At 42.9% G+C, this 27,394-nt stretch overlaps 1 protein-coding gene across 1 annotated transcript in view; it reads left to right on the forward strand.

The window, feature by feature from the left end:
- The window catches only part of LOC106574327 (partitioning defective 3 homolog B), a 241,797-nt gene that overhangs the window by 81,260 nt on the left and 133,143 nt on the right, over window positions 1-27,394 (forward strand). The window contains exons 4-5 of the mRNA XM_045696696.1: window positions 1,771-1,963; window positions 20,460-20,563. Of these exons, the coding sequence (XP_045552652.1) occupies window positions 1,771-1,963; window positions 20,460-20,563 (297 nt within the window). The remainder of the gene's footprint in view (window positions 1-1,770; window positions 1,964-20,459; window positions 20,564-27,394) is intronic.

Raw genomic sequence — 27,394 nt, forward strand, 5'->3', positions numbered from 1 at the left:
CTACCCACCAGTGTTATTGCTTATTGTTTCCCCACCCCCCAGTTATGGGTGCAGATGATTCAGAAAAACTCTTTCTCTGCGTTTCTCTTCCTCTTTCTCACTCATTTTCTCTCACTCACTCCCTGTAGCTCTCTTGCGTGCGCGCACACACACACCTCCCTCCTATGAATCTGTGGCTCTCTCTTTCTTGCATTTGTGTCTCACTATTCTTCCTCTGTCTTTGTTGTTTTCTTCTTCCCCCTGTTCTGATTATCATTCTCTCTTTCATTAGGTGGTCATTTCCTGTGCTAGCACTGTTTAATGAGAGCGTCACGCCAACAAAGTGCTAATTTGTCAAAAGTCACATTCACGGCAGCGTGTCGGAGGACCATTACCCTCTATTCTCTCTCTCTGTCTCTGTCTGTTTCTCTCTCTCTCTCTGTTCTCCATCCCTGTCTCTCTCTCGCTCTCGCGCCTCCATCCCTGTCTCCATCCAGCTCGTGGAGGCAACTGTGTCATTGTGTTTGACAGGTTCTGATTCTCCTGTCAGATTTCATTTGACTATTTATTCCGACGTGTACACAGCTCAAATCCTACCACTGCTGGACTGGGTTTCTGTGGTGTGTGTGTGTGTGTGTGTGTTTAGTAAACACAGTTAACCAATAGCAATTAACACATGGGAACACAGACACACACTGTGCATATGTATGTTTCTGATTCGTATGGCTAACTGGGTTTACTGAACTGGCCTCATGGAATGTGTTTTGCTGCTAGGATAAGACAAATTAGTCCTAACTTCTATGTATTATTATGATCTGGAATACACAGATCACATTCGTATGCTCCTCTTGTTGGTATGACCTCATACACCGACTTGGGTTGACAGAAAGCGATAGAGCTGTTTTGATCCCGATAAATCACATGTAGGGTTTAGCTGGCATTCACACACACACACACACACACACACACACACCTTCTCTTTCTCAATATCTCTCTCTCTCTCTCTCTCTCTCTCTCTCTCTCTCTTGCCATCCCTCACACTGTTGATTGATGGTATTTGTGAAGCACCACACACTCCTCCTGGCCTAGAGAATGCGCAGCCCTCTCCCTACTGTTTGGTAGATAAGTCTGTTTTGTGCGTTTGCGGATGCGTACGTGTGTGTGTGTATCTGTCAGGCTTATGCTAATGTTAAGTGCATTTCCCACCAGTTCGCTTCCCACAGAGATGAATTGCAGTAGTACGTGCAAAAAGCATGAACATGAGCATTTACTATTGTCACACCATTACATCCATAAAAGGGTGTAACGAGGCTAGATTGCCCCTCTGTCTGTTGATAACCACTCTTTGTTGATGGTCTGAACACTTTCACACATTCTGACACCCAACCACTCAGGTTTGACTTGCCACCCATTTGGAAATAGGCCATTTGACTCTGTGTCTGGTTGGTGTACAGTATGACACTATTACAGAATGATTCTATTGATAATTATGTTGTATTTAAATAAAGAAAATGCATGTTTTATTGTCACATACAACGGATAGGTGCAGTGAAATGTGTTGTTTTACAGGGTCAGCCATAGTAGTATGGCACCCCTGGAGCAAATTAAGATGAAGTGCCTTACTCAAGGGAACATCAACAGAATTGGTTTTTACCTTGTTGGCTTAGGTATTCGAACCAGCGACCTTTCAGTTACTGGCCCAGCGCTCAAACCGCTAAGCTACCTTAACACCCTATTGTTTCTAATCCTGTATGATTCCAGTCCTGTTGTACGTCTGTGCTTGTATTTCAGCTGGTGGCAGTGTTCGAAGCACAGGAGTTCCAGAGGAGGGTGACAGCGAGCCCAGCGGACAGCGAGGGGGGCTCCACGGGCCGCTCTAGCCCCAGCCCTTACCCCGATCCTGACCCCTACGATCACCAGCCCTCCTACTTTCAGCCAACCAGAGGAGGAGGGATAGAGGTTAATGCCTCCACCCTCAAAGCCAGTACGTACCACAGTAGAGCGCCACTAACTGATTTTAATGTTCAGGGCTATGGCATGAACAGTAAAGTAACACCCATGATTTGGTGTTACATGTCGGTGTGGGACAATGCTTGAATTGGGCCAGTACACAACTCAAATGTTCAACTGCTTGAGTACCGGCACCTCTTATGGAATATTCACTTTAAAAATATGTTGAGTACCGGCACCTAAATATAAAGACTAACTGCAGTCAAATTGTGTACTGGCACATAGAGTATTTCTGTCCACTTCAACTATTGGTATAGGATGGTAACACCGTTGGGGGATAACATTAGTAATGACATTTTTTAAAATATTTATATAGTTTTACGCAGGAGTGCAACTTTCACTGGGGATGGGGGGGCGTCCCCCCCACATTCTGAAATTGCATTTTTGTCCCCTCCCAGTTTTATCATTGGAATGTGATACAAAATGAGGCAACAGTGTGCTTTAGGAGCATGCGGACGCCTCCGAGCGGTCGGGTAGGCTGTTTGGTTTGTTTATCCGATTGGATAAAAATGTGTATGTGTATATATATATATATATTCATTTATAAATGAATGAATGAATGAATGAATTATGTCCCCCCCACCTCTAAAACCAAAGTTGGCCCCCTGGTTTTACGTGTTCCTTGTATTAGTTAGTAGTGTTGCCCGGCCCTAGCCTATTGAACGAGGAAACACCATGGCCGTGTCCGAAATTTGTCTTACTTTTACTTACTAAAACTACGTAATCTGCGCTAATCAAACTACATACTATTGTTTGGTGAAAATGTATGCAGTAAATATCAACATTGTAGGCTCACACACACTGAGAATGTCATCTTTTGTTGATTCCCTTCCTCCATAGCATGCAACTAATTCGTACTAAATGAAAAGACTAAATGAGTGTAACATTTTGGCATTTATAGCATACTACATTTCACATATTATACATTTTGAATACCCCAGCGGCCTACTTATTTAGGATGTCAAATGGTGTTTCACTGGCTGTGTGAGAAATATGAGTATCCGACAGCAAGGTATGGCTGTTGAGCCAGAAGCTCTCCCTGTATATCCCAGCTTGGGGCCCTCCTAGACAGCTGAGCCCTTTTTAGGAGGCTCTCCAGGGTTAAACAAACACTACGTTTCCCAGGTCTCCCCTCTGCGGTGCTCCTCAGGGCTACCCATGCTCCTCAGGTGGGTTTCACTTTAGCTGCCTGCCAAGGCCAGGCTGAACGCAGGCACACACACACACACACACTCACTAGATGGGGAAAAACATTGGGGCTCTGTGTGGGTGTGTGGCGTGCGTGTGAGATGGCGTGCGTGTGAGAGTGTGTTAGTATACGTGTGCAGTTTTAGGTGAGTGGTTGCATGACTATGCATACTTGCGTGCATGTTCATTTAACAACCTCACATAATTTAGAACTTCTATGTAAAGAGAAGCTCAGCTTTTAATTCACTGCCTGTGAAAGAGGATTTAAGTGCGGCTCTGGCATTCTTTGGGTAAGTCATGTCCTTTAATGTAAACATCTAGGCCAAGGTGTACCGTTACAGAAAAAACTTAACCTCCGGCTCTCACACTTTTCCCAAATCCCCTTCTTCCTCCTAATTTTCTTCTTCCCTACTTCCCCTTTCTTTCTCTTCCATTTCTCGCCTCATTTTCTTCTTTCCTCACTCCCCCTTTATTTCTCTCTTATCCTTCTCCTCATTTTCATTTTTTTTTTTTATTTCACCTTTATTTAACTAGGTAGGCCAGTTGAGAACAAATTCTCATTTACAACTGCGACCTGGCCAAGATAAAGCAAAGCAGTGCGATAAAATCGAACAGCACAGAGTTGCACATAAACAAACGTACAGTCAATAATACAATACAAAAAAATCTATGTACAGTGTGTGCAAATGTAGACGAGTAGGGAGGTAGGCAATAAATAGGCCATAGAGGCAAATTACAATTTAGCATTAACACCGGAGTGATAGATGTGCAGATGATGATGTGCAAGTAGAGATACTGGGGTGCAAAAGAGCAAGAGGGTAAGTAATAATATGGGGGTGAGGTAGTTGGGTGTGCTATTTACAGATTGGCTGTGTACAGGTACAGTGATCGGTAAGCTGCTCAGACAGCTGATGCTTAAAGTTAGAAAGGGAGATATAAGACTCCAGCTTCAGTGATTTTTGCAATTCGTTCCAGTCATTGGCAGCAGAGAACTGGAAGGAAAGGCGGCCAAAGGAAGTGTTGGCTATGGGGATGACCAGTGAAATATACCTGCTGGAGAGCGTGCTACGGGTGGGTGTTGCTATGGTGACCAGTGAGCTGACATAAGGCAGGGCTTTACCTAGCATAGACTTATAGATGACCTGGAGCCAGTGGGTTTGGCGACGAATATGTAGTGAGGGCCAGCCAACGAGAGCGTACAGGTCGCTGTGCTGGGTAGTATATGGGGCTTTGGTGACAAAACGGATGGCACTGTGATAGACTACATCCAGTTTGCTGAGTAGAGAGTTGGAGGTTATTTTGTAAATTACATCGCCGAAGTCAAGGATCGGTAGGATAGTCAGTTTTACGAGGGTATGTTTGGCAGCATGAGTGAAGGAGGCTTTGTTGCGAAATAGAAAGCTGATTCTAGATTTAATTTTGGATTCGAGATGCGTGATGTGAGTCTGGAAGGAGAGTTTGCAGTCTAACCAGACGCCTAGGTATTTGTAGTTGTCCACATATTCTAAGTCAGAACCGTCCAGAGTAGTGATGCTAGACGGGCAGCAATCGGTTGAAGAGCATGCACGTAGTTTTACTAGCATTTAAAAGCAGTTGGAGGCCACGGGAGGAGTGTTGAATGGCATTGAAGCTCGTTTGAAAGTTTGTTAGCACAGTGTCCAAAGAAGGGCCAGATGTATACAGAATGCCGTCGTCTGCGTAGAGGTGGATCAGAGAATCACCAGCAGCAAGAGCGACATCATTGATGTATACAGAGAAGAGAGTCGGCCCGAGAATTGAACCCTGTGGCACCCCCATAGAGACTGCCAGAGGTCCGGACAACAGGCCCTCCGATTTGACACACTGAACTCCATCTGAGAAGTAGTTGGTGAACCAGGCGAGGCAGTCATTTGAGAAGCCAAGGCTATTGAGTCTGCCGATAAGAATGCGGTGCTTGACAGAGTCGAAAGCCTTTGGTCAGGTCGATGAAGACGGCAGCACAGTACTGTGTCTTATCGATGGCGCTTAAATCGTTTAGATATCGTTATGATATTGTTTATTCTTTCCTCACACCCCTTTCTCTCTCCTACTACTGTCCTCCTTTTCTCTCTTCCTACTCCCCCTTTCTTTGTCTCTCCTCCTCTCCCACCATCCATCAGATGTTCCATGACCCAGAGCAGAGTGCCAACCCCTCTGACCCCCCATCCTCTTTTAGCCACCCCCTACCACACCATTCACCACCTGCCAGTCACTCACCCAACCACCCAGCTGCCACCCCCTGACCCCCCTCCCCCCCATCTCTCTCACCACATCCTCCCTAACCCTTGGCGTTCTGGATCAGAGCTCCTCGCTAACCAACCGCAGTGCTCTGGGATGGGGCTCAGCCACTAACTGGATTAGCACTGTAGCCTGTTAGCTTGCCCAGGGTCCTGCCGAGCATGAACACTTTCTTTCAATGCCTCTCATTTTAACCCTTTAAAAAAATATATTTTTAGGACCCCTTCCTGCCACCCCTCAACCCTTTACTGAGTTAGGACATGACCCTGTGGAGCTCTCCCAGCTAGTTTGAGATGACAAAAGAAGCTTATTTAATTAGTCTCAGCCTACTAACAAAAGCATGGGTGGAGAACTCACTTAAACAGGCTCAGCCTAAACCCGATCATCCAGACACTGCTATGACTGTCTGACAGGGACCACTCTGTATGTGTGCACAGGGGCCTTTTTTGTTTTCTTTATCACTTAAATTAAGCAGATTGGCTGTTTGCTGTGTATCGTATCACATGCAGCTGGTGGCCGGCGTGGGGGAGAGCGAGATATGGGGAGTGAGCGAGAGGGGCAGAACACAGAAATTTGGACAAAATTCAGTAGTTCTACCAGTCGCCATTCTACTAGCTATGTGCATTATAAGTATGTCCCACTCGTTATATATTAATGTGTTAGGCTCAGTGGCGGTTTCAGCTTGTATGGCTCCCTGGGCGACGACCCCCCCGTAATTTTTTACACTACAGTTAAAAAGTTTGGGGTCACTTAGCAATTTCCTTGTTTTATAAAGAAAAGTACATTTTTTTTGTTCATTTAAAATAACATCAAATTGATCAGAAGTACAGTGTACACATTATTAATGTTGTAAATTACTGTTGTAGCTGGAAACTGCTTTTTTGAAATTCTATTTTTTTAACCATTTTAAAAAGGCTAATTGATCATTAGAAAACACTTTCGCAATTATGTCAGCACAGCTGAAAACTGTTGTGCTGATTTAACCTCTCTAGGGTCGGCGGGACGAAATCGTCCCACCTACTCAACAGCCAGTTGAATCCCGTGGCGCGTTATTCAAATACCTTAGAAATGCTATTACTTCAATTTCTCAAACATATGACTATTTTACACCATTTTAAAGACAAGACTCTCGTTAATCTAACCACACTGTCCGATTTCAAAAAGGCTTTACAACGAAAGCAAAACATTAGATTATGTCAGCAGAGTACCCAGCCAGAAATAATCAGACACCCATTTTTCAAGCTAGCATATAATGTCACATAAACCCAAACCACAGCTAAATGCAGCACTAACCTTTGATGATCTTCATCAGATGACAACCCTAGGACATTATGTTATACAATACATGCATGTTTTGTTCAATCAAGTTCATATTTATATCAAAAACCAGCTTTTTACATTAGCATGTGACGTTCAGAACTAGCATACCCCCCGCAAACTTCCGGTGAATTTACTAAATTACTCACGATAAACGTTCACAAAAAACATAACAATTATTTTAAGAATTATAGATACAGAACTCCTCTATACACTCGCTATGTCCGATTTTAAAATAGCTCTTCGGTGAAAGCACATTTTGCAATATTCTAAGTAGATAGCCCGGCATCACAGGGCTAGCTATTTAGACACCCACCAAGTTTAGCCCTCACCAAAGTCAGATTTACTATAAGAAAAATGTTATTACCTTTGCTGTTCTTCGTCAGAATGCACTCCCAGGACTTCTACTTCAATAACAAATGTTGGTTTGGTTCAAAATAATCCATAGTTATATCCAAATAGCGGCGTTTTGTTCGTGCGTTCAAGACACTAACCGAAAGGGTAAAGAAGGGTGACGCGCCCGACGCGTTTCGTGACAAAAAAATTCTAAATATTCCATTACCGTACTTCGAAGCATGTCAACAGCTGTTTAAAATCAATTTTTATGCCATTTTTCTCGTAAAAAAGCGATAACATTCCGACCGGGAAATCGTGTTTTAGTACAAAGAGAGAGAAAATAAAAACATGGGGTCGACTCGTGCACGCGCCTCAGCCCATTGTCCTCTGATAGAGCACTTGCCAAAAGCGCTAATGTTTTTCAGCCAGTGGCTGGAATTACATCATTCAGCTTTTTCCCGCCTTCTGAGAGCCTATGGGAGCCGTAGGAAGTGTCACGTTACAGCAAAGATCCTCAGTCTTCAATAAACAGAGTCAAGAAGCTCAAGGAATGGTCAGAGAGGGCACTTCCTGTACAGAATCTTCTCAGGTTTTTGCCTGCCATATGAGTTCTTATATGCATATTCTAGTTTCTGGGCAGTAGTAATAACCAGATTAAATCGGGTACGTTTTTTATCCGGCCGTGTAAATACTGCCACCTACCCCCTACCCCCAACAGGCTAAAGAAGCAATACAACTGGCCTTCTTTAGACTTGCTGAGTATCTGGAGCATCAGCATTTGTGGGTTCGTTTACAGGCTCAAAATGGCAAGAAACAAAGTACTTTCTTCTGAAACTCGTCAGTCTATTCTTGTTCTAAGAAATGAAGGCTATTCCATGCAAGAAATTGCCAAGAAACTGAAGATCTCGTACAATCCCTGTGTACTACTCCCTTCACAGAACAGCGCAAACTGGCTCTAACCAGAATAGAAAGAGTGGGAGGCCCCGGTGCACAACTGAGCAAGAGGACAAGTACATTAGAGTGTCTAGTTTGAGAAACAGACGCCTCACTATTCCTTAACTGGCAGCTTCATTAAATAGTACCCACAAAACAGCAGTCTCAACGTCAACAGTGAAGAGGCGACTCCGGAACTCTGTCCAGTGTCTGTGTTCTTTTGCCCATCTTAATCTTTTCTTGTTATTGGTCAGTCTGCGATATGGCTTTTTCTTTGCAGCTCTGCCTAGAAGGCCAGCATCCCGGAGTCACCTCTTCACAGTTGATGTTGAGACTGCTGTATTGTGGGTACTATTTAATGAAGCTGCCAGCCAGTTGAGGACATGTGAGGCTTATGATGGAGAAATTAATATTCACTTCTCTGGCAACGGCTCTGGTGGACATTCCGGCAGTCAGCATGCCAATTCAAATAAAATAAAATTGTATTTGTCACATGCGCCGAATACAACAGGAATACCTTACTGTAAACGGCTTACTTACAAGCCTTTAACCAACAATGCAGTTAAAGAAATATAGTTTAAATATTTACTAAATAAACAAAAGTAAAAACATTTATTGAATCAATCAAAAGGTAACACAATAATACCTTTTCATAACAATAACGTGGCTATATACAGGGGGTACCGTACCAAGTCAATGTGCGGGGGTACAGGTTAGTCGAGGTAATTTGTAAAGTGACTATGCATAGATAATAAACAGCGAGTAGCAGCAGTGGAAAAACAAAGGTGGGGTCAATGTAAATAGTCCAGGTGGCCATTTGATTAGTTGTTCAGCAGTCTTATGTCTTGGGGGTAGAAGCTGTTAAGGAGCTTTTTGGTCCTAGACTTGGTGCTCTGGTACTGCTTGCCGTGGAGCAGCAGAGAGAACAGTCTGTGACTTGGGTGACTGGAGTCTTGGAAAATGTTTGGGATCTTTCTCTGACACTGCCTAGTACACCGGTCTTGGATGTCAGGAAGCTTGGCCCCAGTGATGTACTGGGCCGTATGCACTACCCTCTAGTGCCTTATGGTCAGATGCCGAGCAGTTGCCATACCAGGCGGTGATGCAACTGGTCATGATGCTCTCGATGGTGCCGCTGTAGAACTTTTTTGAGGATCTGTGGACCCATACCAAATCTTTTCAGTGTCGTGGGGGGGGAAAAAGATGTTGTGCCCTCTTCACGACTGTCTTGCCTCTTCACAACTGTCTTGGACTAGGGTTACAAAGGGTCTGAAACTTTCCGGTAAATTTCGTAATTTTTCCATCGGAAGTTAAGACCTGGAATTTGGGGAATTTTGCTTAAATTCGTCAAAAAAAGTTAGCTTATAACTTTTAATTTAAAAACATTTATCTTACAAAGGAGTTTAATCTAACTGCTTAACTATTTATCTGTACATAGAATTATATTAGTTTTTTTTTCTTCTAATCTTTACATGAAAATGCCACAGGCACTATCTGATCTAAACCTTTTTTTGTGGGATGCACAAGGCAATTCCAGGTCTTGTGGCATATTTTGGATAAGCTATCCCCAATTCAATGGAGTTGCAACCCTCTGCATGCACAGTGCACTCTTCCATCACATGTGCAGTGCACTCTTCCATCACATGTGCAGTGCACTCTTCCATCACATGTGCAGTGCACTCTTCCATCACATGTACAGCTGATTCTCAAGATCTTGCACACCAATGAGATGCTGTTGGGCCCACACTACTACACTGTCTGAGCCAAGGACTACATGGTTTATGGTAAGTTTTGATTACAATACTGGGTGGGATGAATATATTTTATAGGACGTACATGATTTTTGTTAACTAGTAAATAGTAGCCAACAGCAAAGTGTGTTTAAATCATTTATAACTTGTTAACAGTTTCTGCTAGTTAGTTTTTGCTACCATGTGGGTTTTAGCTCGCTTGAGCCTGCTAACTGAGGAGTGTTAATTCACCTGTTTCCATACATTTTCATCTAAAAACATTTATCTTACAAAGGAGTTTAATCTAACTGCTTAACTATTTATCTCTACATAGAATTGTTTTTGTTTCTTTTAATCTTTACATGAAAATGCCACAGGCACTATCTGATGTGTGGAGACATTTCACTGCAGCAAATGTAGAAGGAAAAGCTGTGTACATTTGCAAATACTGTGCCAAATCATATGTGAAGAATGCAACAAAGATGCAGAATCATTTGGCCAAGTGCATAAAGTTCCCTCAGCGCTTACAACAAGCAACCTTTGACAAATGTCCCTCTACTTCTATTTGAGGTGAAAATTATGAATAAGACACCTTATCGAAAGCAACAGCTCATGGTCCTGCTGGAATCAGAATTTTATTTGAATCAATGGATGAACGTAGTCAGAGAAATGCTGATGAATGTCTTGCTCAAGTTGTGTATGCAACTGGTTCACCTCTGATGCTCACAGGCAATGTGTATTGGAAGAGATTTCTGAATGTTCTTTGCCCAGCATACACCCCTCTAACCAGACATGCTTTATCTACTCATTTGCTGGATGCAGAGTTCAACAGAGTTCAAGTGAAGGTCAAGAAAATCATAGAGAAAGCAGACTGTATTGCAATCATCTCTGATGGGTGGTCAAATGTTTGTGGGCAAAGAATAATTAACTACATCATCTCCACCCCTCAACCAGTATTCTAAAAGAGCACAGACGCAAGGGACAACAGACACACCGGTCTCTACATTGCAGATGAGCTGAAGGCAGTCATCAATGACCTTGGACCACAAAAGGTATTTGCACTGGTGACAGACACTGCTGCAAACATGAAGGCTGCTTGGTCTAAAGTGGAGGATTCCTACCCTCACATCACACCCATTGGCTGTGCTGCTCATGCATTGATTCTGCTCCTCAAGTATATCATGGCACTGAAAACAAAGGATACACTCTACAAGAGAGCCAAGGAAATGGTTAGGTATGTGAAGGGTCATCAAGCTATAGCAGCAATCCTCCTCACCAAGCAAAATGAGAAGAGTAAGAGCACCACATTGAAGCTGCCCAGCAACACCTGTTGGGTGGTGTTGTCATCATGTTTGACAGGCTCCTGGAGGGGAAGGAGTCTCTCCAAGTAATGGCCATATCACAGTCTGCCGATATGGACAGCCCCATCAAGAGGATCCTCCTGGATGATGTATTTTGGGAGAGAGTGGTAAGCAGCCTGAAACCTATAGTGGTAGGGGGGAGGCAATGCTATCCTGTCTGATGTTCAGACTCTGCTTGCAGATGTAAGAAGAAATCCGTACTGTCCTGCGCACTTCACTGTTGCGCTAAGCAGAGGAAACTGCAGTTCTGAAATGCATCAAAAAGCGTGAAGACTTCTACCTGAAGCCCATACACACCGCAGCGTACATGTTGGACCCCAAGTATGCTGGCAAGAGCATCTTTTTGGTGCAGAGATTAGCAAGGCCTATGGTGTCATCACTACTGTGTCTCGCCACCTTGGCCTGGATGAGGGCAAGGTTCTTGGCAGTCTGGCGAAGTACACTTCCAAGCAAGGGCTTTGGGATGGAGATGCAATATGGCAGTTGTGCCAACATATCTCATCACACGCCTGGTGGAAGTGACTTTGTGGATCTGAGGCTCTTTCTCCTGTTGCCTCCATCATCCTCCAAATCCCACCAACATCAGCCGCCTCAGAGCGCAACTGGTCCTTGTTTGGGAACACACGCACCAAAGTACGCAACAGGCAGACCAATACAAGGGTTGACAACGAGCCATCCTCAACAAGCTTGGAAAGTGACAGTAAAGATGAGGCCTCAGAGTCTGATGTTCAAGCGGTGGACATTGAGGAGGTCCAGGGAGAAGACATGGAAGCCTGAGAGGAAGACAACCAAAGCTTTAGTTTCTAAACTATAATTTTACAGATGTATGATGAAAACGTTTTTGGGAGATGCGATCGATCATTTGGGGATCGTTCAATATTCCCTTTTGTTGTTCAGTGAAATCATCCCGTGTGAAGAGTCAACTCATTTAATTAAATTTCAATTCGGAACAAATTTGTATTTCTCTATTGGAAGGATTTAATCATTTCCAATTATGTCTACTTATGATAAAGTAAAAGGTTTATGTTTCTGTCTACATATGATATTGTAAGTATATCCAATGCAAAAAAAATCTACATTTTAAAAGCTATTTTTCTTAATTTGCATATATTTCCGTTAATTCCCATATATTCCAGTTAATTCCCACGGAAAGTTTCCACCTCTGAATATTCCCCAAAATGTCCAACCCTAGTTTGAACCATGATAGTTGGTTGGTGATGTGGACACCAAGGAACCTGAAACTCTCAACCTACTCCACTTCAGTCCCGTCGATGTTTATGCTGGCCTGTTCGGCCCTCCTTGTCCTATAGTCTACAATCAGATCCTTTGTCTTGCTCATATTGAGAAAGAGGTTGTTGTCCTGGCACCACACTGCGGAGTCTCTGACCACCTCCCCATAGGCTGTTTCATTGTTGTCGGTGATCAAACTCTCATCGTTGTCGTCAGCAAACTTAATGATGGTGTTGGAGTCGTGCTTGGCCATGTAGTCATGGGTGAACAGGGAGTACAGGAGGGAACTAAGCATGCACCCCTGAGTGGCCCCAGTTTTGAGAATCAGCATGGCAGATGTGTTGTTGCCTACCCTTACCACTTGGGGGCGGCCTGTCAGGATGTCCAGGATCCAGTTGCAGAGGGTGGTGTTTAGTCCCAGGGTCCTTAGCTTAGTGATGAACTTTGAGGGCACTCTGGTGTTGAATGCTGAGCTGTAGTCAATGAACAGCATTCTCACATAGGTGTTCCTTTTGTCCAGGTGGGAAAGGGCATTGTGGATTTCGATTGAGATTGCGTCATCTGTGGACCTGTTGGGGTGGTATGCGAATTGGAGTGGGTCTAGGGTTTCTGGCATGATGGTGTTGATGTCAGCCATGCCAGCCTTTCAAAGCACTTCATGGCTACCGACGTGAGTGATACGGGTTGGTAATTATTTAGACAGGTTACCTTCACTTTCTTGGGCACAGGGACTATGTTGGTCTGTTTGAAACATGTAGGTATTGCAGACTCTGCCAGGGAGAGTTTGAAAATGTCAGTGAAGACACTTGCCAGTTGGTCCGCACATGCTTTGAGTTCACACCCTGGTAATCCGTCTGGACCCACGGCTTTGTGAATGTTGACCTGTTTAAAGGTCTTGCTGACGTCGGTTACGGAGCAATATCACGCAGTTGTCTGGAACAGCTGGTGCTCTCAAGCATGCTTCTGTGTTGCTTGCCTCGAAGTGAGAATTAAAGGCATTTAGCTTGTATGGTAGGCTTGTGTCACTGGGCAGCTCGCGGCTGGTATTCCCTTTGTAGTCTGTAATAGTTTTCAAGCCCTGCCACATCCGACGAGTGTCAGAGCTGGTGTAGTAGGATTCAATCTTAGTCCTGTATTGATGCTTTGCCTGTTTGATGGTTCGTCTGAGGGCACAGCTGGATTTCTTTATAAGCATCTGGATTAGTGTCTCGGTCCTTGAAAGCTGCAGCTCTTCCCTTTAGCTCGGTGCGGATGTTGCCTGTAGTCCATGGCTTCTGGTTGGGAAATGTACATACGGTTGCTGTGGTGATGACGTCGTCGATGCACTTATGGATGAAGCCGGGGACTGAGGTGGTATACTCCTCAATGTCATTGGATGAATCCCAGAACATATTCCAGGCTGTGCTAGCAAATCAGACCTGTAGCATAGCATCCGTGTCATCTGACCACTTCCGTATTGAGTGAGTCACTGGTACTTATTACTTTAAATTTTTACTTGTAATCAGGAGGATAGAATTATGGTCCGATTTGCCAAATTGGTGTTTCTGTATGCGTCTCTGTGTGTGGAGTAAAGGGGGTCTTCAGTTTTTTTTCCCGGTGGTTGCACATGCTGGTTTAAATGAGGTAAAACCGATTTAAGTTTGCCTGCATTAAAGTCCCCAACTGCTTCTGGGTGAGCATTTTGTTGTTTGCTTATGGCCTTATACAGCTCGTTGAGTGCAGTCTTAGTGTCTGCATCGGTTTGTGGTGGTAAATAGACGTCTACGAATAATATAGATGAGAACTCTCTTGGTAGATAGTGTGGTCTACAGCTTATGAGGTATTCTTCCTCAGGCGAGCAATACCTCGAGACTTCTTTAATATTAGACTTTGCGCAGCAGCAGTTATTGACAAATAGACACACAGCCCCGCCCCTCATCTTACCAGATGTAGCTGCTCTTGTCCTGCCGATACCTGGAGAAGACGGTCAGCCCTAATAATCCGTGTCATTGTTCAGCCAAATCTTGGTGAAACATAAAATATTAGTTTTTAATGTCCCGTTGGTAGAATAGTCTTGATCGTCCAGTTTGTTTTCCAATGATTGCACGTTGGCCAATACTACTGAGTGTATTGGGGGTTTACCTACTCATCTGCGAATTCTTACAAGTTACCCCGCCCTCTTCCCCCCTTTTCTCTGTCTTGTCTTCACGCTTATGATGGATTTGGGCCTTGTCTTGACAAAGCAGTATGTCCTTCGCGTCGAACTCATTACAGAAAAAATCTTAGTCCAGTTCGAGGTGAGTAATCGCTGTTCTGATGTCCAGAAACTATTTTCGGGACATAAGAGACGGTAGCAGCAACATTATGTACAAAATGAGTTACAAACAATGCGAAAAGACTAATAAAATAGCACAGTTGGTTTGTAGCCCGTAAAACGGCAGCCCTCCCCACCGGCGTCACTCTCCCTCAAAACTTGAGACATCTGTGGCATTGTTTTGTGTGACAAAATTGTTCATTTTAGAGTGGACTTTTATTGTCCTCGGCACAAGGTGCCCCTGTGTAATGATTATGCTGTTTATTCAGCTTCTTGATATGCCACACCTGTCAGGTGAATGGATTATCTTGGCAATGGAGAAATGCTCACTAACAGGGATGTAAACAAATTTGTGGCCAAAATCTGAGAGAAATAAGCTTTTTGTGGTTAGGAGACATTTCTGAGATTTTATTTCAGCTCATGAAACATGGAATCAACACTTTACATGTTGCACTTATGTTTTTGTTCAGCGTACATGGTCTTGTTTTATGATCGGTCATGATGTCCTACTTATATACCATAACTAGGGCACAGACTTTTTTTTTTCTGTTCATAGTTTTTCCTGTGGTGAGTGCATTTTCACTTCAGTTTTCTCCTCAATTCATGCACTTTGATCGGAAAGCGAGATGATAACGGCAGACAGCAGTAGTTCCTTCGCTAGGCTCTGTGGTGAGGAAATACTTCTGGCCCCAGTCATAACACTGGGTGTTGTTTAGTGGTACAATTTGAACGCTGTGTGTTGTTGTGCTATAGCAGTGTAGATTGACAGGATTCGAACTTGGTTGTTTTAACATTGTGATTGAGCCCCACCAGAGTCCCAGTCGGATGATTAGACCTGCATCGATCCCTGTACTGCGCTGAACACACACACACACACACACACACACACACATACTCCTGTCGACACACACACTCCTGTCGGCGAGGGGGAATGACAGTCCTTATCACTGCGTCCCACGAGCACCCTGGGCAGGAGGGTTCTATTGATCTGACGAGACAAGATCACTCTGGGCGCACACAGACGCGTGCCCACTCAGACACAGGACTGCATGCAGCCAAATGGGAATGGTTATTTCATCTGTGGCTTTGCCTTAGTTTAGATGAGATCAATAACCATTTTGAAGAGTGAGTTTTTTTTTGGTTTTTTTTATATATTCAAAATTCCTTTACAGATTACAAACTGAATTAGCAGTCCATTAGGATACATAGTCCTCAATGGATTATCATTAAACTCAACATTGAGAAAAAGACAGAGAAGACAAAACAATCTACTGCCCTCCTCTTCTGGGCCTTCTGATCTCCCATGAACCTATGCTCTAGGGTCAGAGGTCAGAGATGTTTATCTGTGGGGTTGGACCTCTGGCTTTCTCATCCAATGGGTTTTGGGAAGGAGGCGAGGCGAGAGGACGTGAAGAATATGCAATTGAGATTCTCCCTAGTTCCTAAATGCCTCAGGTTTTTTAATCAAAAAACTTAATCTCCCATTGAAAATTCTACTTAAAAGTGGGAGTTAGGATTTGCCCCTTAAAGTGGGAGCATTGAAGAGAGAGACATTTTACTGATCTGTAGTTAACCTCTACCTTGGTCATCAGAGTTTTTCCTGGTCAAGTCAGGTGAGCATAAACTCTGGGCCCTAATTATGTGTACTCAGCCTCTTCATATAACAAAATCGTAGGTACCTTTCCCTGGGAGGACTCTGAAGTGCTTTGTCCATGACTGAGTAGTCTGAACTGTTATTTGGTAGGGCTGGGAATTGCCAGAGACCTCTCAATACGATATTATCATGATACTTAGGTGCCGAAACGATACTGCGCCTTCAGAAAGTATTCATACCCCTTGACTTATTTCACATTTTGTTGTTATTGCCTCAATTCAAAATGGATTAAACCGTTTGTTTTTTACCTCACCCATCTACACGTTATACCCCATAATGACAAAGGGAAAATGTGTTTTTTGCCAATTTATTGAAAATGAAGTACAAGAAATAACTGTTACGCAAGTATTCACACCCCTGATTCAATACTTTGTAGAATCACCTTTCGCGGTGATTACAATTGTAAGTCTTTTTTGATAAATCTCTTAAGAGTCTTGCACACCTGGACTGTACAATATTTACCCATTATTTTCAAAATTCATCAAACTCTGTCAAGTTGATCAAATCAGATTTATTTATAAAGCCCTTCTTACATCAGCTGATATCTCAAAGTGCTGTACAGAAACCCAGTCTAAAACCCCAAACAGCAAGCAATGCAGGTGTAGAAGCACGGTGGCTAGGAAATACTCCCTAGAAAGGCCAGAACCTAGGAAGACACCTAGAGAGGAACCAGGCTATGGATGGGGGGGGGGTGGCCAGTCCTCTTCTGGCTGTGCCGGGTGGAGATTATAACAGAACATGGCCAAGATGTTCAAATGTTGATCATTGCTAGACAGACATTTTCAAGTCGTGCCATAGGTTTTCAAGTAGTTTTTTGTCAAAATTGTAACTAGGCCACTCAGGAACATTCAATGTCATCTTAGTAAGCAACTCCAGTTTTGGCCTTGTGTTTTAGGTTAATGTCTTGCTGAAATGTGAATTAATCTCGCAGTGTCTGTTGGAAAGCAGACTGAACCAGGTTTTCACCTGTGCTTATAGATATCGTTTCTTTTTATCCCCCCAAAAAATCCCTAGTCCTTGCCGATGACAACATACCCATAACATGATGTAGCCACCACATGCTTAAAATGTGTAATGTGTTGTGTTGGACAAACAACTATTTTTTTTGCAGTATTACTTAAGTGCCTTGTTGCAAACAGGATGCATGGTTTGGAATATTTTAATTCTGTGCATGCTTTCTTTTCCGTCTGTCATTTAGGTTAATATAATGGAGTAACTTTAATGTTGTTGATCCATCCTCCGTTTTCTCATTTCACAACCATTAAAATCACCATTGGCCTCATTGTAGTGGTCTTTATATGTACCACAGAAGAACCAAGAAATGAAGAGCGACACCATGGCGGTCTTTTCGGCCTTTTATGTAGATCTGCAATGGTACTATGAAAAGTCAGGTTAGGAATGATTATCAGTCTTCAATGCACCGTCTGACAAGTTGTTCTTTCTCTCTGTTTTCACGGACCCACACAATCACATTTATAGATAAAGCAATAATCTATAGACTACAGTAATAAATAAACTTCAATACAAAGACTGTATGATAATAATTCATAGACAATATAAGCATACCTGCAATGGTATTATGAAGAAGTCAGGACTGGAGTACATCATTCTTCAATGCACCATCTGTCATGTTGTTTATGGAGGAGCATGGAGAAAAGTAAAACACATTCCCTCTCACATCTCCATTTATTTATTGTGCATTATGGACTTCTACACAGGAGTAATCAGCGACACCCATTTCTCTCTGTGTTTTCACGGACTGAGGAGAACGGGAGCTACGGGTAGTACCAGGGTGTTAGTAGGTGACGTAAGCACCAAGATGAAATGAAGTAGATTTAATCAAATAAAAACCGAAGATGTTAATATCATCCAGCTACTGTAGCTACCTCCTGAACATCAACAGGCAGTACTAGTAGTGCAAAAAAATGAAAATATAAATCAAAAGTAAGGTTCCTGGCAATCATAGCGATCTGATTCCCCCTTCTGTCTGAACTTGGAACATTCCTGTTCGCGAGCATGCGCCTCTGAACCTTAACCTGGATGTTCTGTTTTGTGTACTATTCTAATAATTTGAAGTTTGATGGAATAACCATTTTAACTCTCCTATACTATGGTGAAATCCACTTTTAGCCACTATTATTGAACACGTAATGAGTTCATGCAACGTATTATGCAATTTGTTTAGCACATTTTTACTCCTGAACTTATTTAGGCTTGCCTAAATAACAGAGGGGTTGAATACCTATTGACATTTCAGCGTAACATTTTTTTTATTAATTTCTAAAATGTACTACAAACTAAATTCCACTTTGACATTATGGGCTATTGTGTGTAGATCAGTGACACAAATCTAATTTTAAATGCAGGCTGTAACCCAACAAAATGTGAGAAAGGAAAAGGCTTGTGAATACTTTGAAGGAACTGTATGTATTGCGATTCTCACAATTCTATATGTATTGCAATTCAATATTGCCATTTGATGTTCCAAACATCTTGCTCACTATATGACTGCTGCAGAGACAGCATGAGACTATTTGTTTTGATCAGTAATGTAAATAAAATTGACATCGATACTCGTAGTCAAATATCGATTATAATGTAGTCCATAAATAATATTGCAATATGTAACTATCAATTTCTTTAAAGAACAGTTTAGTTAATTTAAGTCAGAGAACCGAGAGTAATTGAGAGAAAGACACACACACACACACACACACACACACACACACACACACACAGAGAGAGAGAGAGTAACAGACAAAGGCTGTGATAGACAGATAGGACACAGATCCAAGTGACATAGAGAGGATTAAACACAGAGCTTTACCTCAAAGACAGACAATACATCATCGCTTAACAGAAGCAGTGTTCGGTTAAACATTGGGGACACTATTCTAAGGTGTCTGTTTCTTTGTAAATCGTTGGAGAAATGTGCTTCCAGATGGTAGGCCTTTTTATAGGAGCATAGCACTGTAGGGGTTTTGAAATTGGTTGTTAAGGTGGATGCATTTCTGGATTCCTTAAGATGTGTGTGTGTGAGCTCCTCCTGGTTGGTCTGGTCTGAGGTTGTCTGTATGGTGTAGGGTGACTTGCTTGTTTGACGTGGTCAGCAGCCTGGGTGGGTCAACACTAGAGCAAGGAGCGCTTGTCCTGGTCAGGTCATGCGTTCAATAAAAATGATTGGCTCCTACTCCTGTCTCTGCAGAGGATCTATCCTTTAGGCCTTTCATACAGCCGCTACCATATGGAAGGAGCTTCCATTATAGTCCTAACATCAAAGCAAGGTCAAAGGAGCAAAGTGGGACTGGCCGATACAGTGCAGTAACACTTCTCCTTTGAACTTTTTCATATACTTGATACTCATCCGTTTTTTTTTTATTTTGGCCCAATTGGACCAGAAAGACCTGGCCTCTTCCCCTTTAAAGTGAGATTGATGACGGGATGATAAAGATCAGAGGGATCGCTTTGACTTCTCTCCACTCCTCCCTCTCCTTCGCCTATCTCGCTCCTCTGTGGTGTCCAGGTCTAACCAACTCTCTGTAGGTTACAGTCGTATAAAAAGCTCAGTTGCCCCTACAGCTCTAGATGTGGTTTCACATGATGTGTCCCAAATTGCACCCTATTTCCTATGTAGGGCACTACTTATGACCAGGACCCACCCTGTTCTCTATATAGTAGTGTACTATATAGGGAATAGAGTGCCATTTGGGAGTTAGCCCGGGCCTATTTGAGGTCTGGCCCTGATGCCGCTTTTAAAAGCAGAGTAAAAATATTTTCCTCCCCTGTAGTTCAGTGTACCTCTCTGGTACCCCAAGCCGTTTCATGTGGTGTAATTGGCTTGATTGCGTAAGGGGGAGTGGGTTAGATTGCAAGGCATGGGTTTGGGGGGGCAGCAGCTGCTGATCAGATTGACTTTCCATTTGTGGGGGGGGGGGGCGCAAAGTATCTCGCTCTTTCTCTCCCTCCCTCTGTTCCTCCGATGCTTATTTCATCCACTGTAAATCTTGGGCAGATTTACAGTGGATTTGTGTTGTTGGAAAACAGTGCCTAACTTAATACCAAGCGTAGATCAGTTTACACAAACACAATCGGTGTACTCACATTTGCATTGATGGACAACATTGACCACCTCTCTCTCTCTCTTTCTCTTTCTGTGTGTTGGTATTTCCCAGGCATCCCTCTACTGGTGAGGAGCAGCAGTGACTCTGCCCTGGCCCCACCACTGGAAATTGTGACACCTCCCCCTGATGACCTCAATGCCAGACCAGCTGAAATGGTGAGAAAGACTTCATCTTAAAGTACAAACTGTGGCAGCTGAGTAAAATACAGCAAGCCTAGAAAATGTAATACAAAGACGAGAACAAAAAAAAAGTCCATGAGTCTGTTCGTGTCCAGAGATGTGGTTGGAGTCCTCAAATACAAATCTGTACCTCAAAGACAGTTCCACTGCTTTAAAATGTATTCTTCCCCGCTAATCAGGGACTGGTTGGGGACTGATTTAGACCTGGGAGACCGGGTGGGTGCAATTTAATTATCAAGAACAATAGAAACCAGCACTACTTTGGACCTCCAGCAGGGCCTAAAATTAAATTTACAAATTAATTTCTCCCGTTTTGTTTAATATCTAGTAATGCACAAAGAAATCTGACTCCTACCGTTATAGATATCCCACCTCATGCAGCAATACTATCTGTCTGGGGTCTGTGAGCACTGACCGTGAAGTACTGAAAAAGTAGTTTTTGGAAGCAATGCGCACAGGCATAATTTACTCAAGTCTACTAAAGTGAGACATTGTCCTCATGTTTCTTTTGAATTTACATTGTTTTGTTCAAAAGGTTGCTGTGAGATTCTCACAGGAACAAGTCATGACTTGAGTGGCCCTCTTACCAAAGTAACCTTAAAGGGGCAGCTGAACATTTTTGCCTCTGTGATATTTTGGCTAAAAGGCTCCGGTAACAGAATATTAAATTAAATTGAGCAATATACCACATTGTTACTAGTAATACATTTCTTGTTTTAAGACATTACTAAGCATGCTCAAGGTAAAAAATCTGAGTGGCTGGTAGATTTCTTTATTTACCTGCCACAGTGGCTGGTATACAGAAAAGTTAGTCTTAGGCCCTGACCTCCAGTGTAGGATTTGAACACCCCTGACCAGAGGTTAGTTCATTTCTTCTCTCTTTTTGAGACTTGACTATGTTTCCACCATCTGACAATTTACATCCTGTAATCCAGACAAATCACTGTTGCCCTGTCCCTGCGTTGGAGGACATGCATTTGTACTCATACCCCTATACCTCCATCCTTACCTCACACCTGTCCCCTCTTCAGAAAGCAGACTCCTACAGTCACTCCTTGTAAGAAGCTCTGCCACAGAGCCGAGCGCGTATACACACACGCAATGTTCCCTCAGCCTCCCAAACAGTCCGTGACCGGGTCATGGAAGTATGATCTGTCTCGCTTGACACGCTCTGTCTCTCTCCATTGTCTTTACCCCTGGCTCCCTCTCTTCCCGTTTGGGAACGCTCCCGTGATCACCTATTGTATTCCTATCCTCTTCTCCTAGTCTGCAGGCTATTGCCACCTGTAACTCCTCCATGTCTCCCCCCTTCTTTTTGTCTCGCCTTCTCTAGCACCCCCTTTCTCCCTCCTCCTTGCACCCTCTAGCTCATTCTGCCCCCCCCCTCCCCTCCCCCAACCTCCTTTCCTCCGAGCAGCCCTGTGGTCTCAGTAATTTCCTCTCTCTGAGGTTGTTTTTAATCCTCAGGGCTAGCAGCACCTGTGGCCCTCTGTGAGACCTCAACACCAAGCCCCCCCCACTACCAACCACAGAGTTATTTTTGTCCATGGTCTCACAGCACATAAAATATGCAGGGATGCAAACTAGTCGCCTTTCGGCAAAATTCGCTGTTTTGAATCCAAAATAGGTGACCTACGTGAATCGTGTAGATCCGATGAGATACAGTTTGGGTGGGAGTGTGGAGGGGGGGCTTTGGATCATTACTGGCTGTAAGCGAATGAGTGATGCACATTTGGAGCAATGCTGGCGGTATCCAAGGCTCAGCCAATTGTTCACATAACAACAGAATGCAGCACGCGACTGTAGAGAGAAGAGACAACCAATTTGCTGGTTACAGAATCAGCGGGCACTCTGGCAAGACAGCAGATAGTGCAATGCAGTTACAGCAGCGCGTCCCCTGAACGATAACGAAGAGGCAGATGAGAAGCCTTACAGGTTGACTGCATGCGATGTGAGCATTGCAAAATACATTTTGAAATTTATATTATTCAATTATTGCACCCACACTGCTCGCGCGCGCCAACGAGCGTCTGCGTTGCCAAGGGCTAACGCGGAACCCAAACCGGCTGTGCGCGTGCGCCATCGTGCAAAAATGTATTTTTTCCCCCCACACCAAACGTGATCACGACACGCAGGTTAAAATATCAAAACAAACTCTGAACCAATTATATTAATTTGGGGACAGTTCGAAAAGCATTGAACATTTATGGCAATTTAGCTAGCTAGCATGCACTTGCTAGCTAATTTGTCCTATTTAGCTAGCTTGCTGTTGCTAGCTAATTTATCCTGGGATATAAACATTGAGTTGTTATTTTACCTGAAATGCAGAAGGTCCTCTACTCCACCAATTAATCCACACATAAAACGGTCCACCGAAACGTTTCTAGTCATCTTTCATCCTTCCAGGCTTTTTCTTCTCTTGACTTTATATTGCGATTGGCAACTTTCATAAATTAGGTGCATTACTGCCACTGACCTTGTTCGTCTTCAGTCACCCACGTGGGTATAACCAATGCGGAGATGGCACGTGGGTACCTGCTTCTATAAACCAATGAGGAGATGGGAGAGGCAGGACTTGCAGCAGGATCTGCGTCGGAAATAGAACTGACTTCTATTTTAGCCCTTGGCAACGCAGACGCTCGTTGGCGCGCGCTAGCAGTGTGGGTGCAATAATTGAATAATATAGATTTCTACATTTATTTTGCAACGCTCGCACGTGTCGCGAGCAGTGTAGTCAGCCAGTTACTGGTCCTTGGCAATCTGTGTGAAATGTTAACTAGCTAATGAACCAACTGCTATTTTTGAACTAATGTTTTCCCTCTACAATATGTGGATAATTTTCAGAATGAGAGAATTAGATGAAAATGAGGTGTTGCTTGTTAAACAAGTGGATTCAGGGATCAAGTGTAGTTGGAGCTGGGCCTTGCTTATTTTGCTGGATGCCAATAGAGGTGAAAGAAACGCCACACATTTTCCCTCTTTCAATACAGTGGATAAAAAGGGGTATGCCACTTGTGTACTCTCTGCCTGAAAGAGATTATGCCAACAGGGTATCATGCTCTGCTGGCACATTGTAGAACAGATGTCTGCAGGCAAAGTGTACAATGTAATAATGTGCAGTGTAGCCCAAAGATATTGCTTTTGTTGTGTTGAACTTGACAGTAACACTTTTGTGTGAGTGAGGGGGGTTATTTTTGCACACATGTAGCCTTGTGCACTTGATCGACGTCTACTATAGTGGCCACTATAATAGAGCAAACAGAGAATGAAACAGGCATTCTATTTCTACTTTAACCCTAGGATGCATAGTAAACATGGCGCACCAAGAATGCATATGCTGGGTCAAAATGACCCGATAATGTAATATCTGTGTTTTATTTATATGGGTCTAAAATATTATCCTTTTTGTTGAACATAATTATTTTGAGTGATGATTTGGACCTTTCAATAATTATTTTATTGTTTGAAATGTTTTTAGTCGCTCTTCAACAATTTCATACACATTTCAATGATAACATATTAAGAAAATTATAACAGCTGTTGAAAATATTAGCATATTTTTCTTACAAAGTTTCACATTCAACCTTTTAGTGTGAAAAACAAAAATAACACCACCTTAAGCATGTTTTATAATATAAAAAAAATAAAATGAAAATCCAAAGTTCATCATCAATATAAACGACAACACTAACAATTGTGAATTCAGAAAAGTGTGTGTGATGCTTACTTATGCTGTCTTAGTCTGTGTATTTGTTACAATTCAAAAGCATGTGACTGTGCTCTTTGCAGACAGGTGTGTTGCACTGAAAACTCTAGCAACTGACTTTTTGTTCCTTTGCGCTTGGGCAGAGCTGGCACCTCTTCCTCTTCTGGCCCTGGCTGATCTGAGTGGTGGTGGCATGGCTCTTTCATCACCCCACATCTTTCCATTGCCTCAGTTCTTCTGTGGAGATGGGAGAACCTTCCAGAAGGACAACCATCTCTGCAGCACTCCAACAATCAGGCCTTTATGGTAGAGTGGCCAGGCGGAAGCCACTTCTCAGTAAAAGGCACATGACAGCCCGCTTGGAGTTTGCCAAAAGGCACCTAAAAGATTCTGACCATGAGAAACAAGATTCTTTGGTCTGATGAAACCAAGATTGAACTCTTTGGATGGAATGCCAAGCGTCACATCTGGAGGAAAGTTTCTTATCCATTGTGACGCAGTCGCTGGAGATGACCCTTTACAGTTTGCTAGGAAAAGGTCCCACACATACTGGAATGCTGACAGGTGGTCCATTGCCTCTCTGAACACTCTGGTCCTCTTGTCATCAAGCCTCAGGTAGCGAACGATATCCTCATATCTTCCGACCGACATGGTGGCCTTGTACATTGGATTCTGCAGTGGATCTAAAAATAGCTCTCGTTTGGAGACATCCCACCTTTTCTCCATGCCGATAAAGGCCTTAAGTTCCTCTTTGTTGACCTCTCTACACTCTGTCCCCTTTGCTGTTGCTATTCTCCATCCTTCTAAATTTGTACACTTTAGGACCTCCTCAATGATGCTGTCACTAATGAACCGCTCCCAGGCAACTTTTGGTGACACATCTGTTGAGCCCAGTACAGGCCCTGGGCAGCTCCTCAGGATGTTTTGGCTTCTGGTCCAGCCTTTAGGGGGTGGGGGGTGTTCACTCCACGAAGATCCCTTTTTACTCAGTCTGTTTGACTGGTTTTCACTCTCTTCAGAGGAGGAGTCCTCCCCATCTGTAGAATCATCTAGGACAGCTGGACTACCAGTTGCGTCCACAACTCCAACTTGAGCCACAGGCACATAGTCTGTGTCATCTGAATTGGATACCTCAGATTCTGAGTCAGAGGCACCAATGGCTTCCTTATCCAACATCTGTAAAACCATTTTGGTCGTATATCTGGCAGCATTCTTATGAAACTCCTTTTACTCAATGAGTAAATGAAAACGGTGATTAATGAACATTTAAAAACAAGATATTTAATAAATATTTCATTAATTACTTAGGTTTTATTATTGTATTTCCGTAGGAAATACATACTGGTCATATTTGACCCACATATGAAAACTTGGGGTAGTGACGCAAAAACAATTTTTACTTAAAAAAAAATAAGAAATTAAAAAAAGCACAACTAGGATGTTAGAACATTAAAGACATTATTTAAGGAATTCCTGGAATATTAGAACAATTTGATCCTAGGGTTAAGATGTTTTTTTCCCAAGTGAAATATTTAGATGTGTCTGTGGTCACACGCATTCTATTATAAAGGCTGTCATGGCTAACTGCAATATTCTATTTTTTGAAGACTTGGATCCAACAAATAACATTGGATTGCTTTCCTTAGTTTTGATCTGTGTTGCGTTCAAATTAACCACTTTTTATTTTACACAGAGAGACTGATCATGTAGATCATTTCAATTGTTCTTTAATTAGTTAAAACCTGCATTTCCCCCTAGCAGGGATTTTTTTGCATGTTTCAGTGTAAAAAAAAGAAAGAAAAGTGTCACCTTTTTGGGCCCTTACCAGTTTGCAACCCTGAATATGTCTCTGTCTGATCATGGGGCGTGGCTTGTGTGATTTTATTTATTTCTGCCCTTTTTCCTCTGAGACACTGCTTCCCAATATTTTTGTTTTCACATTTTACATTGTTGGGCGGCAGCGTAGCCTAGTGGTTAGAGCGTTGGACTAGTAAGGTTGCAAGTTCGAATCCCCCAGCTGACATGGTACAAATCTGTCGTTCTGCCCCTGAACAAGGCAGTTAACCCACAGTTAACCCTCCTAGGCCGTCATTGAAAATAAGAATTTGTTCTTAACTGACTTGCCTAGTTAAATAAAGGTAAAATAAAAAAACATTGGTGTATGTGTTTAACTGGCCCCTATCCTGTAAACCTATACGTTGCGTACCAATAATAATAAAATCATTGGACTGGTGGAGGCATGGGCTTTCTTTATACCAGTCATTTCCTTTCAAATCAGTGAAGGGATGTGAACAAGATAACACTTTGGGATGAAGAAGAGATCATTGGGACACAATCATGGATTGAGAGAGAAAAAGGGATGCCGCCCCCTCTCAAAATCAAATCACATTTTATTTGTCTCTCCTTCTGCTGGCTCCTGCACGATGGGATGGACTGTTGCATAATCTGAGTCACTCTCTTTCTGATGGATGGGAGAGAGAGCCCCCCCCCCCACACACACACTCCCCGAATACAGACCCAGAGGCAGGAGTTTGAAAGGGTTCAGCGGTTCAAGAACTCTCCTTTTGAAAATAGGGAACCATTAAGGAAGCCCTCCACTGTCTTTTCTTCAGAGTGTTTTGGCTCGTGTGTGCAGGGTTGGGTAGGTTACTTTCTAAATGTAATCGGTTACAGTTACTAGTTGCCCATCCAAAATTGTAATCAGTACTGTAACTTTTGGATCACCCAATATCGGTAACGGGACCTGACTATTTTCAGTTACTTGTAGATTACTTTCCCCTTAAGAGGCATTAGAATGAGACAAAAATGAATATTACCAATTGAACAACATCTATTACAAGATAAATCAATGAGTTTACGTAGCTGGCCATAAACTGATGTTGCATTTTAGTTTATGGGTTGGATATGTAGGCTTCTTCTAACCCATTGCTTTCTACTACAGATAATACGATTAGGCTATATCGTTACATTAAAAACCAAAGTCTGTCAGATTTCCAGTCATTACAATGAATTTTAACACCCCTTGATCTTCAATAATAGGACTTGGAAATATAAATTTAGCCATTGTTTCACCCAAAACCCCGAAACAAAGGACTTTTACA

Source organism: Salmo salar, chromosome ssa16 (assembly GCF_905237065.1).
Source record: "Salmo salar chromosome ssa16, Ssal_v3.1, whole genome shotgun sequence".
Lineage (NCBI taxonomy): Eukaryota > Metazoa > Chordata > Actinopteri > Salmoniformes > Salmonidae > Salmo > Salmo salar.